The sequence below is a fragment of the Pristis pectinata genome, chromosome 3, assembly GCF_009764475.1.
Source record: "Pristis pectinata isolate sPriPec2 chromosome 3, sPriPec2.1.pri, whole genome shotgun sequence".
Classification (NCBI taxonomy): Eukaryota; Metazoa; Chordata; class Chondrichthyes; order Rhinopristiformes; family Pristidae; genus Pristis; species Pristis pectinata.
In genome coordinates, this window is record NC_067407.1 from 55,899,406 (window position 1) to 55,917,926 (window position 18,521).

Here is an 18,521-nt window from a genome sequence, read left to right on the forward strand (position 1 = left end):
TAATTGGACCAACATTGACACTGAACCAATTACAGCAATGGTTAAACACTTGGTCAATGAAGTAGTTTTAAAGAGAGGCTTAAAGGAGGAGAGATGCAGACATCCAGGTTTTTGTTAATTTAAGGAATGGTTGGTTAGGGTGAGTGAGAGTGATGGGAAGAGGGTGGAGTTAGAAAAAAGCTTCCTGTTTTGCTGATGATGCAACACCTGAAGTTGGATCCTGATTATTTCTTCAACATTTCAATATTTTACTGAGTGTTTCCCTGAGGTGTCAGTTTTACAACATGCCCTCTTTATTGGAAAATGATCTTTTTGCACACTGGTGATGCCCTGAAAATTTTTTTTACATTAAATTGCAGAGGTGCAAAGGGAGTGTGGGTATGAGTTAGAGTGGAGTGCTCTTTCACCATCGCCTTTGGTGATTGTGTCACTGGACTACTGGTGCAGCGGCCAGAACAATAACCAATACAGAAATAAAAGCAAAAATTTCTGGAAATACTCAACAGGTCAGGCAGCATCTGTGGAAAGAGCAACAAGAGTTAACGTTTCAGGTCAGATGCCCTTTGTCAGAGCTATTTCAGATTTCCAGCATCAGCAGTTTTTTGTAATTCTAAATAACCAATAATAAGTGAATGGCTGGAAGACCTAATGATAGCATTGAGACAGGAAAGAAGTATTTATTCATTTTCCCTTAGGCCAGAGTCTGCAGTGCTTCTCTTTAGTTATTTTCAAGCATATGGATGATGTTGACAGGGCCACAATCATTACCCTTGCTGAGAAGCTGGTGGTGTTCAGCAGTCTTGAATTGCTTGTGTCTGGGTGATAATGTTAGGAACTCCTGGTCATGTGTGATTTCTGATTTTACTCCCTTCAGAAACTAGCTCAATTTGTATGAACTTTCTATTTCTGTCTATTTAGTTCCCTTTCCCTCTGGCTATAAAGTGCCCGTCATATTGAAAGACCAATGCAAGTGTAAGCTGTTTTAGGTGTTAACTAATTTTGAGTGTAAGGCACAGAAATGATAAAATACTTCATCGTATTTCCCATTGGGGATGACATGCAACTTGTAGGGAATCTCAAAGTGTGTTGTTCCCAGTTGCTTTGCAGTATCGGTCTTGGAAGAATGCTGCTGCAGCAGTGACCTTGCTGAGTTATTAATGTTTTCAGTAGATTGTTCAAGGTGTAGCCACAATGCTCCAGAGGCTATAACTTTGTCAGACTTGATTTTGCTCTCCTTTAGAAATGAGCTCAAGCAATGTGAACTTTTTAATTGTGGCTCTTTAGTTTCCTTGCGCTCTGGCGATGAAGTGCCCATTATGTTGAAGGATCTATGCAAGTGGAAGCTGTTTGGGTGTTATCTAGTTTTGAGTGAAGGGCACAGAAATGATCAGTTTCCTCTTGGAGTGATGCACTACTGATCTTGATCTAAATGTGCTGCTTCATTGCGTGAAGTTATACGAATGCCTAATCTTTTCTCTTGCCCCCTTCAGATGCTGTGATCTCTCTGCTGGTGGTTGGCCTTGGTGGTGGTAGCCTTCCATTGTTTATTCATGACTTCTTCTCCCAATCAACCATTGATGCCATTGAAATCGACCCTGAGGTGTTGGAGGTAGCGACCAGGTGGTTTGAATTTTCTCAGGACGATCGAATCAGGGTGATTGTGGCAGATGGCTTGCATTATATACGTACACTTGCAGACAATGGTAAGAAATATAGAATGCCAATATTTGCAAAGCCACATTTTATTCCCATCCCAGTATCTCTCATCCCTCTTCTCATTAATGAATCTGTAATTCTCTGGAATATTCTTGAAAGTATTTGTTATTAATTTGGAATTCTCATCAACAGTTTGGCATTTGAAGAGAGTAGGTGGGCCCTTGCACCTCTTGCAAAAAAACAGTGCAGCACTCCCTCAGTATTGCATTGGAACGTCAGCCTAATTTGGTCAACATAGCAGGGCATCCTTTATTATCACATTTCTAGGTGTAGTTACTTTCTGTAAGGACTCTCTTTATACCAAGGGTATGATTCATGACTTGGTAGTGGGGGTGAGGGGGTGGGAAATCTCATGAATCCCTTCTGAGCCTTTAGTGATGTTTAAAAATTGGGATCCAGCATACCCACTTTGGGTTGTCATGGAGACAGGGTGATAGGGGCAATCAGCCAGCTACCTGGAGGTTGATTGATCATCCAGATTTTATAATGAAGCAGTGCCTCTTCATTTAGCCACCATTTTTGTCAACTGTGGCCCAGTCAATTGCTTGCACTCTCAGTGAGAAGACTGCTTTCAAATCCTGGTCCCAACACTTGAGTACAAAAATTTAGGCTGATACTCCAATGCAGTAGAGGGGGTGCTGTACTGTCTTTTGGATGAGGTGTTAAGCAAGGCCTAATCTACTCTCTCAAGTGAATGCAAACAAAATCCTAAGGCACTATTTTTGAGATGCTCAGTGAAGGTGTTCTTGGGTTTATTTAACCCTCAGCTGAATTGTGAAATAAAATGACTGCTGACTTTCAGAGTGTTTGTGAGAGCTTTCTACGGAAACTTTATTTCATGTACTGTAGTAAGTAATCAGGTATCAAACCATTTGGAAATCCTGATGGTTCAGCATCTGGCTCACCAGGTGATGCTTGCAATTTCCACTCACCTAGGCCCTGGTTCCTGTGCTCCCCTTCCATCTGCTGGGACCCCGGTTCCTGTACTCCCTTTAAACTCACCCAGTTCTTTTTCCTACACTCCCTTAAAACTTAATTGGCTCACTGAAATGTTACCGTGCAACATCTTTTCATAAAATTGGATTGAAAATTTGTTGGAATATTAACAAAATAACATCTGATAGTCCGGAAAATCTACTGGCCGGGCACCACCAAAGACCCGAGTGGGCTGGATTGACAGGGTTTTTCTGTATCACCAGATCCAGCAATACTGAATAAAATGTAAGTTAGTTATTTGTAAGCAAGTGTGTGCTTTACATACCCTTCCACCTACTCTGGTGGTGAAATGTCTGTAAAGCAAGGCAAGGTCTGTTGAATCAAGGGGCAAGTCCCATCCAGATGCATGGTTGAAGCATGTAATTACTCACCTGCTTTATTGCCCACCACTCGCAATGATTTTTCATCAGTGCCTTCCTCTCTGCTCTCTGACTCTTGCCTGCAGCCAATAACCTAATAGCCCGTTAGTCTTTCACGCTGACTGGCTGTGGCCAGGAAACAGCTTAAATCCGTCATTTGAATTGTCTCATTAAATTTGACAGGACTTGAAGAAAACCTTTAAAACCTTTCCTGCTTCTAGGATCCAATTCATTCCACGTAGTGATTACTCTGCTGACAGTGAAATGCACTTTTGGACTTTTTTTTTTCCCCATTGCATTCATTTTTGGTTGAAGATCCCCATTACGGGTGGGTGGCATGTTCCTGCTTTCTGCATTTTTTTTAAATGTACACAGTGGCTGTTCTCTAAAGCCTTTTGTAGATCAAAAATTTGCTTGCAAGGTATTGGCTCTGACCTACATTTCAAATAATGGTGAATTTGTTTTCATTGTCCCTAGGGATTCATTTATCAAAATCAACTGGTATCCTAGATATCTCCGAATCTTTTTGCATCTGTTTGAAATGAAAAACCACCTGAGTCTGGGCAACTGAGTCTTCCATTCTAACTTCATTCAAATCTTTAATGAGCATACTGCAGCCTCTTCAATAAAATGTGTCAAGAAATTTCCTAAATATGTCTTTGTTGGGCTTGGGTATGATGATATGTATTTTCACTGATAGAAAATATTAGTGATTGTTGTGGTGTTCCCCCTTGCACAATATTAAGTAAGTACTAAAGGCTAAATTTCTTGTGTGTGTTAGTTTTCTTCCCTAATACTTTGCACGACAGTCCATCTGCCAGATGACATTCATCACCAGCAATTTATAGAGTCATGGAGAGATACATCATGGAAACAGGCCCTTCAGCCCACTGCATCTGTGCTGAGCACCAACCATCTATATACATCAATCTGACTTTTTTTTTATTCTCTCACATTCTCATCAACCGCCTTCAGACTCTCCCACTCACCTTCACACTAGTGGCCAATTAACCAGCGATCCTGCCTGTCTTTGGGATGTAGGAGGAAACCAGAGCAGCCGGACAAAACCCACATGGTCACAGGGAGAATATGTAAACTCCACGCTGACAGCACCCAGGGTCAGGACTGAATGGGCTTCTGGTGCCGTGAGGCAGTGGCCGTACTAGCTCCGCCATTGTGGCTTTAGTTCAATCGCTGTTTCTCCCCTGCCCAACCTACAGGTTTTGATTTAGGAGTTCAAATAGACTGAAGGGATAAAATGATTTTGTTTTTGTTACTGCAGGGAATGGCTCCTATGATGTTGTCATGTTTGATGTGGACAGTAAAGACATCACCCTTGGAATGAGCTGTCCTCCACCAGCTTTTGTAGACCAGGCATTTCTCCAGAAAGTACGAAGTCTTTTGGCACCCCAAGGTGATTGATCTTTTTCTTGTGGAACACTTTGAAAATATGAGTTGTAGTTAACTGTATTTGTTCTACAGAACATATTGTAGACTTTATTTTTGTCAGTCAAAAAATCAGTGCCTGCAAGTTATCAGACAAGAGTTCAGTGCCTGCACGTTATGCAAATTGTTATTTGTGCAAAGTTTTGTCGCCTGCATTTAAGGGAGGAATGCAGCCAATCTTTTTGTTTTTAACAAAGTGGATAAGGTTTCTGAAGAGCCAATATATTTGCTCAACATTCTACATAGTTAAAATGCTGCTTCTACCAGGTGTGGCTCAGTCGTAGCTTTCTTGCCACTAGGCTGGAAGTTTTTGTCTTCAAGCACTGCATTTACATTGAACAATTACTCTAAGCCGGTACTTCACTGTTGTGCTGATGGAGCTTGCACTAAATGGGTTCTTCTCATTCACCGAAATGCATTAGTTGGATGTACCAGTTCCCACGGCACCATCCATACAAAAGCAAGGATGTCCCAACTTGCTGTTATCCATTATACAAGGTGATTGCATCAATATCTGGCCATTTAGCTCATCGCTGTTGAAACTTGCTCAGTGCTGCTGGATGCATCATTTTGACTGTAAATATTCTGAAGATATGAGAGGCAGGAATCAAATAAAACTTTTCTATATTTTGTATTACTCTGTCATGTCACATTTTAGATCCAGATACTCTTCCTTGGTTTTCCTTTTGCATGTACACTTGGGAATAGGAGCAAAGGAAATCACCTCAGGCTGTTCCTAATAGTTGCTCTGCCAGTACATGGTAGCATCCTATTGATCACACATACTCCACAACCTTTGATAGATCCTTGTCTAATCTTTTTCCCAGTCGAGCTACCCTTTTCAGAGTTCACTCTAACCTATTCCATCATTGGCTTGTCTTCCCACCACAGCATGGTTGCCTCAGCAGTCCCTGTGGATCTATCCTTGTCCGCCTCCTCTTCCTGATGTCATCTGTTGAAAGCACTACCTGCAAATGTGGGGTCAGATTTCATATGTATGTATTTCCCAGCTCCCCCTCTTGAGAAGCTTCCTCACCCCTTTCTGTATTAAATCTACTTGTCCCATGTTCAGCCCTTTATGGGCTGCAATTTCTTTCAAATAAACAGCAGCGACACTGAAGTCATCTGTTTTGAGCCTCCCCACAAAATCTATATCCTTATCACCAACTCCATTTCTGTCCTGGACACAATCCCAGTCCTCTATAGGTTTATATTTAAACTACTTATTCTCATATTGGAACCCTGTCATGTATTTACTGTTCCCAACCTCCATGACCTCCAGTTCTGCACTCACTTCAACATTGTTCTGATTATCTGCTCCTTGCACGTCTCTCAGTCCCAGATATAGCAGTAGTGCCTTTATATACCTGACCCCAGCTTCAAGTTCTCCCATACCTCTTCATTGCCCAGTCCTCCTTTAAAACCCTTTTTAAACACACTTCTAAGACTAAGATTTCAATTAACTATTGTGTATTTTGTTTTTAATCAGGGCTTGATGTTTTCCATGTTGAACGTATTATATCAAAACAAGCTATATTAATGCTGCTTTTGCCAGATTATAGGGTATAAAGATCCTGCAGGAAGGATTTGCACCTAATGGGGTGGGATGGGATACTGAAGTAGTCTGAAGGTAATAGATTTAAGATTATTTTGTTTTGGGAGACATTATTTCCCATATTTCCTTACAACCTAGAAGGTGACCATTTCGCCCATCGAGTCTCTGCCCGCATTCAGATCAATCCCATTCATCACTTACTTCCCTTTCTAACCCAGTCTTTCACACGCCCATCACCTCCACTCTGATTTTCCTACCACTCACCGACAAGCTAGGGGCAATTTACAGTGAGCGTTTAACTTGCCAACTAGCCCGTCTTTGAGATGTGGGAGGGATCCCATGTAGTCACGGAGAACGTTCAAAATTCACACCGTCAGCACCTGAAGTTGGGATCGAACCCGGGTCGCTGAAGTTGTGAGGCTGAGCCGTAGTGTTGACTGATAATCATGTTTATGGTTTGTGACTGAGATGAGGAGTGGCGAACCTGTGGAATTTGCAACCATAGAACAGTACACCACAGGAACAGGCCCTTTGGCTCACGATGATGTGCCAAACTAATTAAACTAGTAATGAAATGCCTAACCAAACCATTTTGCCTACAAAATGTCCATATCCCTCCATTCTCTGTACATTCATGTGCCTATCTAAGAGCCTCTTAAACACATCTGTTGTATTTGCCTCCACTACCACCACTGAATCAGAATCAGGTTTATTATCACTGACATATGTTGTGAAATTTGTTGTTTTTATGCAAGACATAAGAACAAAAATTGCTATAAGTTACAAAAATAAATAGTGTAAAAATGGAATAACGAGATAGTGTTCATGGACCATTCAGAACTCTGATGGCAGAGGGGAAGAAACGGTTCCTGAAACATTGAGTGCATTGCATTGCAATGGCAGTCCATTGCAGGCGCCCACCACTCTCTCTGTGAATATAAAATAAAAACTTGATGACCTGCACATTTCCTTTGAATTTACTCTCTCTCACCTTAAATGCGTGCCCTCTAGTATTAGTCATTTTGACCCTGGGGACAAAGATACCAGCTGTCTATGCCCCTCATAAAATTATGAGCTTCTATCTGGTCTCCCCTCAGCCTCCACTGCTCCAGAAAAAAGCCAAGCCTGTCCAATCTCCTTACATCACGTGCCCTCTAATCCAGGCAGCATCCTGGTAAACCTCTTCTGCGGGCTCTCAGTCCCTATAATGGGGCGAACAGAATTGAATACAATACTCCAGATATGGCCTAACCAGAGCTTTAAAAAGCTGCAACATAATTTCCTGACTTTTGAACTCATTGCCTCGACTCATAAAGGCAAGCATGCCATATGCCTTCTTTACCACCCTATCAACCTGTGCAGTCACTTTCAGGGAGCCATGGACTTGGACCCCAAGATCCCTCTGTACGTCAACACTGTTAAGGGTCTTGCCATTAACTGTGTACTGTCCCTTTACATTTGATCGCCCAAAATGCAATATCTCACACGGGCGGATTAAACTCCATCTCCCATTTCTCTGCCCATATGTGCAACTGACCTACATCCCGCTATATCCTTTGGCAATCTTCTACATTATCCACAGTGCCACCAATCTTTGTATTGTCTGCAACCATGGAGAACTGTAATGGCTAAATATATCTAAGAAAGAGATAACTTTTTAGATGCAAAAGGAATTAATGGGTCTGGGGAAAGAGTGGGAATATGGTATAGAGATAGGTGACCAACCATGACTGTATTGGTTCAAAGGGCTGACTAGCCTTCTCTTGCTTCTATTTTCTGTTTTTTTTTTGTTTAAGTTTGTGTAATGTTCAAAACTGAATAATTCATATCAATGGATACTGATATTTTGCTGGTACCTTGTAATGATTAATAGCAACCTTCTTTTCAGCATTACTGGAGCATATTGGCCGAGAATTCTATTGATATTAATTTGAGCTAGTCTTGGGTAACTGGATCAAAACATCCTCAGAAATAAAGCAATATTTTCAAGCTAATCCTACATATCTCCAGCAGGTGGCAAAGATCCACATATTAGGAGAATTGGCAACAGGCTGACTCACTGCTGCTTCTCAAAGATCAATGTAATTGGAGAATCCTAGGGCAGTACAACATAGAGGGGAGATCATGTAGCTCATGGTCTGAGCAGGCTCTTTTCTTGCTTCTTCCCCATATCCCTGTGTTTTTTTTCCCCCTTTTCACGATATATGCTGCCAAACAAAACTTGCAGTAGAAAATTGGAGAGAAGTGATTTCCGGATATGCAATCTGATATGGTAAAATCACTGTACATAATAAATTAGTTTTTCAAGCACTTAACACTGGGTCCATAAACCTACAAGTGATCTACAAAAGATTTATGGTGGGTGGGGGAGAGTAGTTTGTTGGGGCCAGGAAGTTTGATTTGGGTTGAAATGCATTTACAAAGGAAACTTTATTTTCTCTCTGGGATCTGTGCCATTTCTTTGCATAACTTTCCAAAAAATATGGAATGTGCTAGACTAGGAATGGACTTGATGAATGTGAGCATTTAAAGATGGCTGCAGAAATGGAATCCACATTTGTGTTTTAATGCACTTTCCTTTTCATTGTTTCAGGACTCTTCATTCTAAATCTGGTCTGCAGAGACCATGCACTGAAAGAGAAGGTCATGGCAGCCATCAAATCAGTATTCCCCCTTGTTTACCTACAGAAGATTGAGGGCGAGGTAAATGAAATTTTGTACTGCCAATTGTCCACAGATCTCAAAGCTGGTTCAAAAGACCTCCTTGAGGCCGGTCAGATATTGGAAAATGATCTGAAGAAACCTGGCAGACACTGGGACCAAACATACAGACTTGCAGAGATGTTGAAGAAAGTTACAATTGTGTGAAAAATTGTAAATCACTGGATTAGATGTACACATGAAAAAATTAATATTTATTATTTGCAGTGACTTTTATTGTAGTTAACCAGGAATATGGACTTGGAAGCCTTTAAATGTTCAGAACTATATTCTTAAACCAATATGTGGTTGTGTCTCAAAGTGTACATTTCTGGTAAATGTGGGCTGCTCAAGCTGTGCTTAATCATCAAATCATTTGTCCAGCTTCTTTTCCTTTAGTACACAAGAGACATTGTAAGTTTTTTTTTAAGGAAAAATTGGGAGTTGCGTTCACTTTGCATTGAAATTTGTTTGAGATATGGAGTGATGCTTCATACTGAATAAACTATTATGTTGCAATTCCCCAGTAGCAGCAGAGTTTGCTGGCAGTCATAGTAAAGCGCCCTTGGTGTAGCATAAATATTGCCCTATATATAAAGAGCCACAAAGACCAACAAGTCATAGTTTGCTGATCTTTGCTTCAGTAGAAGCTGAGAAAGTTGGCTTCAATTGGTTATGGTAAAATAAATCGTATATTAGGACTTAGCATCTTGTATTTAAAGTATAAGATTGAAATTAATAGTTTTTACTACTTGACTTTTATTTATTGCAGATCTTTATGACCAGTCAGTAGAATACCTGGCACTCTCACATTATATTCATAATGGAATTGGCCATAATTTTACAGTAGAATTTGCAAGAACAGATTAATTTTAGTTTGTTTTTGCTTCATGTCAGTATTTGGGGGAGATTTGAATTGAATTTATTTTATTAGGTGGTTGAAGGCAATTATTTTATTAATTCTCAGGATGTTGGGATCATGGCAAGGTCAGCATTTCATTGCTTATGCTTAACTGCTCTCAAGAAGGTGGTAGCAAACTCCCATCTTGAACTGCTGCAGTACCTGTGTGTGAAGGTACCGTAGAATGCTGTTGGGTAAGGAATTCTAGGTTTTTGACCCAGTGATGATGAAGGGCTGGGGATATATTTCTAAATCAGGATTATGGATGATTTAAAGGGTAATCTGCAGATGGTGGTGTTCCAATGCTACCCTTGTTCTTCTAACTGTTGGAGGTTGACAGTTTGAGAGGTGCTGATTGATTAATTGCCACAATATGTGTCTTTTTTATATACGTGGCACACATTACAGCAGGGATTGTAGTTCCATCCTGTTGCACCCCAGGGAGGTGAATATAAAATTCCATGCAGAGCAGTGTGTAATGCACAAAAGATGTAAGAACTGCATCAATGGTTATTGCAAAACTCTTGACACTAGCAATGTGGAAAAAATATGTACACCATTTTTGTGTTTTTTCTTGAAATTCATAATGGGGGTAAAACCAAGTTCATTTACAATAAAGAAAACTTCCCAAGAGACGTGCTTAGGGTCTCCAATTTTGGGAGGAAGTGATTGGTGTCCAAACCCCTTTGAATCTAGTTGTATTTTAAGATCCTTATCCGTTAGCCACATTTTAACTTGTCAGAACTGGGAAGCAAATGGAGAGTGGAAAACTGGCGGGACAGGGTCAGAAGACCCAAAGCAGTGCAGGTATTGTGTGGATGTTGAAGCAAATGGTCTAAACTGCTGCCTGGTTTGCCTTGTCCCATGGGATTAAAGGGGAGCCTTAACCACTGGGAGGCAAGGGTGGAGGTGGGGAGATAAGTAGACTTTTGTAGCGGTTGCTACCGCGGAATAAAACAAGACGCTAGTCGGAGGATTGCCGAACAAGAACTGGTTTATTTTCCCGCCTTGCGCGGGCCCTTTAAGGGAGACTGTTCCCGCCCAATGAAACCGGCAATGACGTAAGTATTACGTCATCAAGACTTTCCCGTGCGCGGGTTCTCCCCGTCGCTCGGAAAGACGAGGCCCGCCGCCATCTTGGGCCTCGTCGCTCCGACGCTGCGTGACCCGACTGCCGAGCCGGTTCGCCCGACTAAACGGTGAGTCGCCACACTTTGCCAGTATCTGCTGGTGACTAGTGGTTGACCTGGTTTTTCTGAATAGATTTGGTTACTAATTGGCCTTTTTGAACCAGTACTACTAGTCTCATTATTATCCATTTAATCTCAGAATCCAATATTTAAATAGAATAACTTGGTAGATATTCTAATAAACCACTTGTGTGTGAATTGGATATTATATTCCTTCTGTTTACCGTAATATGTGAGTACTCAAATCTGTGGAACACATTAGTGAGAAATGCTCGATCAATAAACTGCTTTGTTTTGCATACAGTGATAAAAAAGGCAGCAGTTAAAATCAGCATAACTAGATCTAAAATATGAAATAACTGTATTGCAACCTTAATTATCCTACATTTAAAACATAATACAGCAAATATATTTGAGAATATTTCAATTTAAAGCTTTTTTTATGCAGCCTATGACATTGTATTAACCTGTGGCTATGCTGTATATCATATCTTCACAACTGTGAGGTGAAAAACGGGAAGAGTTTCCTTGGACAGCTCCTGATTTTTCTGTGCTCATTAAATTTACAAATCTTCTAACAGTATTGTACATAATTTAAAAGTGTTGGAGATCCTCCCCACATGCTCACCTCCGCGCTTAGCAAATATTTATCGTTTGGGTGAGTTTGCCGCAGTTGGCTTGCTTTTTCTGTGATGTGCATGGAAGAGAGTGCTATTGGCAGATTCCAAAGTTCTTTTGGTGGTGAGGGGTGGGGGGGGGGGGTGGGGGAAATTTCTGGTCTTTTTTTTGTGCAAACATTAAATTTTGAAGACATCCTTTATGGAGGATCTGTGGGTATGTCATGTGACACATGGAGCTGTTGTCTGTGAATTTGAAACTGTGATTAGAGTAGCACTGAGCATGCATGGTGAGATGTGCAGTCACACTTGGTAATTGAAGCTGTGAATGTTTTGGCTTCAACTAACTTGAATGGTGCATAATCAGCTCACATCCTTCTCCAACATCTCAATCCTGACTGCTGTGAAGTTGCATCCAACGCTCAGTTCTTCTTAGGCAGTCCTTCAGGATCGAGGAGGACTTCCTTCCATTCTGATTTTATGGGAGCTGGCATGGCAAATGAAGCCAATTTGGGAACCGCAGAATCTTCAACAGCAGGAACAGGGGGTGGATTGGTAGAACGTGGGTTGGTACACTTCCACCTCTTAATCAGGGCATCTGTTTGTTGCCTATATGCCCTTGAGGTTCTCAATACCATCCTGAATGTTTCTTTGAGTGATCATGGGCCACAGTTTCCCAAGAGTCAGTGGCATTGTTGTATTTCTTCAAGGAAGATTTGAGCACATCCTTATTGTTGGACAGAGGTGTGGTGAAGAAGGATAAGGTTGGCTGTAGAGTTTTGTCCTGTCGATGCTGAGTGTTTGACTCATCCTCTCTGCTTTGGAGGTAAACCTCCAAGTGTACCCAAACACAGGTGTTGTATACAATTTGCAACTCAGCCACTGAGATTGGGGTGACCTTGGTTCTGGAGTGTAGCCATCGTGAGTTGAACAGTTTCCCATTAGTTCTGAAGATTAGCTCTACTCCTACAGGAAATTTCTTTGAGATGAGGTGCAGCTTTACATTAGGAAAGACTGAGAAAAGTGTTGGGGCAATGACGCAGCCTTGTTTGATTCTGCTCTTTACTGAGATGGTCTGCCATTTGGTTAGTATCATGGTTTCCGTGCTGTTGTGAACACACCTAAGGTGGAGATGAATTTCATTGGGCAGCCAAATTTGAGGAGGATGTTCCACATTTCCTCCTGATCAATGGAATTAAAGGATTTGGTGAGGTTGGAAAAGGCCATGTATATTGGCTGGTGCTGTTCCCTGCAAATTTCTATGGAGTTGTCTTCCGGTAAAGATCATGCCTACTGTGTCTCCAATGTTTGGAATCCACACTGTGATTCGCAGAGCAGTTCTCTCTCTTTTTACAATATTTTTATTAATCCCACAAAGAAAATACAGAGTACATGCATCAAAAAGAGGATAAAAATACTACTGAATACATTGTGTTAAATCATACTTGAGATCACAATGCTCTAAATTAATAATCAACAGAGCAGTTCTTCAGATACTGGGAGGAGATAGTTATCAATTATGCAGTGCAATGGTGCCCAGGAACGCTGGTGGTTTGTTAAAGCAGCTGTCAATCAAATAACTGACAGATTTGGATCAGGTTAGATTAGAAAGTAAAATGATTATACATTTTGAACACTTTCTATGTTATTGAATGTATGTTTTAATTTTCTCCAGGTTTAAATTGTTCTACATCTTCATTAATTATTGTACTTTTGATAATATAAGTTATAATAACTCATACACTCCTTTTGAATAAGGATAATAATGAAAATGTATTTCACTAATCCTTTTTGAGGGTCTACAAAGAACTCTGTTAAGCTTTCAGTGAATTTTTGGTGAATTCTGATCAGCTAGCTCATCTGTTTACCCATGGTTGATGCCCATCTAATCCAATAACATTAAAGCAAATTAATCTCTGAATCCTGTGAATTCCAACCTTTTCCTGACCAGGAATTAGTCATCAAGGCTGCACATTAAATTGGTTATTGGTTACCCAATCTCCACATACCGACCATTGGAAAAACATGCTGTGGTTTGTTGGCAGAAGGGACACACATCGAGCAATAGTCGTGGGTGCAGAAAGTGTGAATGTGGAGGAGGTGGGTGGGGTGAAGAAAAGATGGAGTTTTTCAGAGGTAAAATATAACAGAAATGATTGGCACCAACATAAGATTTTGTGTGTATAGTGTATGTGTTTATTGTGTGTGTATATGTGTGCTTTGGGGATGATAGTCAAGGACAGATGTTGGAGGAGGATAGTGCAATGGATATTGTTCAAGGCTGCAGGAAGACCAAGGAGGATGAAGAGGTATAATGCACCAGTCACACAGGTTGGCATTCTTCAATGGTGAGGGAGACTTTGTTGAACTGTCAAAGGCATAAAAGTGGAGAGATTCAAAATGGTAGTGGAGAAAATTGACACACATTTGAAAGCTGATGCTATCTTCAAAGACTTTGGAGAGGAAAGGGAAATTAGGTTGGACGCACAGAGGTGCTTATTGTATTTTTAAGGAAGTAATAATGGGGCTTTTGAAAGGCGAAGGGGGAAGGACTTGAGGTCCCAAATTGCAAGGTTCTTCACATTGAAGATAGATGAAGAATGTTGTCTTCATGTTACTGACAAAATGCTTGAAATTTATTATGGTATTTTTGTCTTGATATTCCATTAACTTAATTGAAGATGTGTTACTTTGAAGTGAATTAAAACCCCAACCTGGCCAAGAAATGTAGGTTAACTGGAGTAGATCTGCTTCAGAAGAAAAATGTATTCCAACTTATCAGTTTTCAGTGAATTTTAAGTGAAGTTTGATCAGTTAAGTCCATCATTGATCTATATCCAATTTAAAAAAAACATAAGAAACTCATAGCATTTCTTCCAATCTAAATGTAACTTTCTTGTGTATGTGAGCACTGAAATCAAATTTAACATTTTGAAATTTGCAATTGTGGATTTCTTTTAATTGGTGTTCCACAGCTAGTTTCACATGATCTGCCTCATTTTTCATAAAATTGTTTAACCTCCTGAGTCATCATGGATTCACAAGTAAAAGATTGTAATTGAGCCAGTTAAAAGTGCCCTCATTCTTAATCCCACTAGTTTCGCCTGTTGAAGCCTGTGTGCAGTAGAATGTGATACTTGGTGTGTTCATGGCAGCTGACAAGGAAACTGGGTCAGGCTGCATGCAATTAAGTGATCACAAATATTGCCAATAAATAAAAGTGTCTGAAGATGGAGCTGTTGCATATGATCTGAAGAATTGGGAATACCAACAAGGCAGATTAGCCACATGACACCTTCTGCAAAGGAAATGGTGTAGGAGAAGCTATGAGACCATTTGATTTTAATGGAGAGAGCTTCTGGCATTCTATTTTAAGTTTATTTTCCCATTGCAGGGGGTGCTGGTAATATAACACTGTCATTTAAAAATAAATTTTGTGGAAATCAGTGCTGGTGTATTCTTCCCATGGCAGAATGTATCACAGGCATCTGGAGACTAATTCTCATTGACAGTAACTATAAGGCATCCACCACTTTAGGACTCTTCTGAGATTGTAATCTGACTTGACAATGAGACCTAAAACTGATGGTGTAAATTTCATATTGTCCTAACATTGTATACAAACAAAAAACTTTGATATTAATGCAACGTACCATCATTTTCAAAGCTGTAGATAAATTGTGCATGCAGTTAATTTCAAGCTAATTGATGTATTTAATATAATCATGGAAATATTTTGAGATTGTGTAAGTGTAAACAATTGGTTGTTTTTATGGGGTTGCAATGTCAGTTAATACAAAACTTTACACAAAAAAATCCAAAAATTCAAACAGGACTAATACTCTAAAATGTCACATGTAAGATAAAAGCCAACATTTAAATTTCATCAGAGGACACTCAACTATGAGCAAGTAGTACTTTTTTATTTGAATCAGAAGCTTGTAGGTTTAGAAACTTGATCACAAAATTTAGACTGAGACTGCCAATATTGGTTTTTTTGGATGAGTCTTAAAACTGAGGATTGCTGTTGTGATTATAAAAGTGTGCAACCAGAAGAGTAGGGGAGTTATCCCCGATGTCATGGGCAGTATTATGCCTCATTAATATTACATTTTTTTAAAAAAGTCTTTACATCCACTATCTCTGCTGTCTTGTGGACTTTTGCATGGGCCATTAGTTGCTGAATTATCCGCACTGGAACAGTAATTCGATTTCAAAATACTTCACTGGCTGTAGACTGCTTTGGGGCATTCTGCAGTTATGAAGGATGCTATACAAATGTTGATATTATGAGGCAAGTTTTTGTTTCGTTTTGAATGAGAGTTTCCTTGAAGTAGTGAAAATAATTTTTGTCTAGTGAGGAAGGAAGGCTCCTTGTGCCCTGGAATATAAGTGGCATCAATCAAAGGAATGATATTTACTCTTATTGTGAATTGTATGGGTTGATGTTATCTTGGAATCCCGAGGATGTGCTTTATTATCTCTGCCATGATGGGTCGACCACTGTTATTCAGCCACTAATCCTCGGGAAATTGAAATCTCTATTGGTTGTCTACTTTTTAACATTTTGCCAAAATAAATGCCGTCAGGAAATTGAAATCTGTACTCCTTGTCTCATTCTTCGATTGTACCAAAATGTCCAAATATGCAAAAACGCGTTTAATGCAATCAATGCATTATTAAGAAATGACCACTTGTTTAACATTCTACTACTTTGAAACAAACGATGTATGGTTATGGTGCGCGAAATAGGTATTTTACACACCGTTACCAAGCTATTTAAGTTAGTGTATGAAATAACGGATTTTGCAAAATGTTATGTAAGCTGTGTTTAAGAATGTGCGTGGTAACTCCATGCAAGATGGCTTATTGTGGTTGTACAAAAAAAGCTTGTGGATTTACTGTGCAAAAGTGAATTGTGCGATGCAACTTGTGATTGTAGTATTTAGAGAAAAGTCGTGCAAAGCAACCGCTGTGGTTCTGGTTTACAAGATACTGGTGGCCAGCAGCTCACTGAGTGCAGGGGGGGAAACTGGCCGGGTTGAGTGCGGCTGCGCGGAGACGGACCGTTAGGTGTCAGCCGAAGAGCGGAGCGAGGACGGCTCCGTGGGGGAGGGAGTGTGTGTGTGTGAGGGACGGGGGTCTCCCCGTCGCTTGGGGCGGGGGTTCACCGTTACGTCTTGGTGGCCGTCTTTATCTCGTGTGTGTGAGGTTTCCGTTCCTCGGACGGCGAGCACCCGTGGCCAGCCGGCCGGTTGGTCGCCATGGGCAACCGCGGGATGGAGGAGCTGATCCCCCTGGTCAACCGCCTGCAGGACGCCTTCTCCGCCATCGGCCAGAGCTGCAAGCTGGACCTGCCGCAGATCGCGGTGGTGGGCGGGCAGAGCGCCGGCAAGAGCTCGGTGCTGGAGAGCTTCGTGGGCAGGTGAGGAACCGAGGGAGGGGGGGAGGAGGAGGGGTGGGGTGGGGTGTGATTAATCTGCCATCCGAGCATGCGCGCCCACTTTGCTGGTGGGATCTTGCTGTGCGCTATTTGCTCCTCCCCTTCATGCTCCCTAACCAGAACTGCGGTCGCACATATGCACACTTGCTTTGGGACACGACTCGTAGGGGACAAGAGGTTGCAAGGAAACCAAGCTTCCTCTTCTCCGATTCTTTCTGGGATCGGTGCAGGATTAGTGTAAATGGGTGGTTGGTGCGGTCTCGATGGGCCGAAGGGTCCGTCTCCGAGCCGTATCTCACTGTGACTTTTTGTATGTATGTTTTAAGTTCAAGATCACCATTCGACCCATGTGACCACAGCTAGGTTTTAGACGGAAATCGAAAGAGATGACTGATTGTGGATGTCGTAGTTATACATCTCTTCAGTTGCTGCAAGAAAATAAATGGTTTGGTGCGTCCTTTTCCTCAGAGGAAACTCGCATGTAGTGATACGGTACAACATTCCCCGGGTTACATAAGGGTTCCGTTCCTGAGAACTATCCGCAATTTTCACCGTAGTCAAAAACGAACAATTTCAATGGGGGTCGATTAACATGAACGTTTTTATTGTCTTCTGTGTAATGGTGCAGAATCGAAATGCCCCACATCCAATGGGTTTAAGGTATTAATGGATGTTACATTTTACAAGTGACACTATTGCCTTGTCAATTTCCAAAGCAAATCTTTTAAGTGGGTGACCGGCAGCCTGTTTTTAAAGATTTTTTTGATTACTGCAGGGAGGTTACATGTAAGCAGTTTTTTTTTGTTTGAAGACTGGTTGTCTTTTAAATTGACCAGCTGCTCCCCCATTCAATGATTCCTGCAGTTGCTTCCACTTCTGTAACTAACTGTCTTATCTTGAAAAATTCTTTAAAGGTTTATGGGAGAATTTGCGTAAAGTTGGATTTCCATTAGGTCTTCCGTAACCCAGGGAGCCCCTGTATAATGCAGCATTGTACTGTACCAACGTGTACGGTTCTGTTGATACAATTCATGAACAAGTTAGTGGTGTCATGTTGTCGATCTTTTGACATGTTTGGAGATTTCAATTTGCGCTTCACATCTTCATTATTTTCATTTTTGCAGTTTTTATTACAGAATAAGAATTTTAAAAAAATAATAGTAAAACAGCGAGGATTAAATGCTGTATGTTTTGCTGTAACCAGTCTATTTCTCTCATTAATGCTATTTGATATTGAAGGGCAAGCAAATTCAGATGTTTTACAAGTGCATTTCGAAAGGCAGTCAGCAACAATTCATGGTCCTAATGCAGGTTCTTGACCTGAAACGTCCACAGATGCTGCCTGACCCACTGAATTCCTCCAGCAGTTTTTTGACTCCAGATTACATCATCTGTTGTCTCTTGTTCATACTTTAGTGGCATTTTCTTGGGGTGGCATTTTCTGGAGCAGGGATGTTTTGTGATCTTCAGTTATCCTTCACCATTGCCCTTTTAATTTGCTTGAAGTGTGAAGTGGTTGTGATGTACTTGAGGTGACAGGGCATTTGGGATCTCACTGAGCAATTGGCCAAACAGTGAACCAGTGAAACATAAGAATT

General features: G+C 40.9%; 2 protein-coding genes across 2 annotated transcripts in view; both read left to right on the forward strand.

The window, feature by feature from the left end:
* Positions 1-11,555, forward strand: part of mettl13 (methyltransferase 13, eEF1A lysine and N-terminal methyltransferase) — a 34,007-nt gene extending 22,452 nt beyond the window's left edge. The window contains exons 7-9 of the mRNA XM_052011016.1: positions 1,491-1,703; positions 4,354-4,485; positions 8,666-11,555. Of these exons, the coding sequence (XP_051866976.1) occupies positions 1,491-1,703; positions 4,354-4,485; positions 8,666-8,940 (620 nt within the window). The 3' untranslated portion in view covers positions 8,941-11,555. The remainder of the gene's footprint in view (positions 1-1,490; positions 1,704-4,353; positions 4,486-8,665) is intronic.
* A 5,074-nt stretch (positions 11,556-16,629) lies between these two features.
* LOC127567864 (dynamin-3-like) overlaps positions 16,630-18,521 on the forward strand; it is a 162,294-nt gene continuing 160,402 nt past the window's right edge. Inside the window, exon 1 of the mRNA XM_052011015.1 lies at positions 16,630-16,905. Within this exon, the coding sequence (XP_051866975.1) occupies positions 16,745-16,905 (161 nt within the window). The 5' untranslated portion in view covers positions 16,630-16,744. The remainder of the gene's footprint in view (positions 16,906-18,521) is intronic.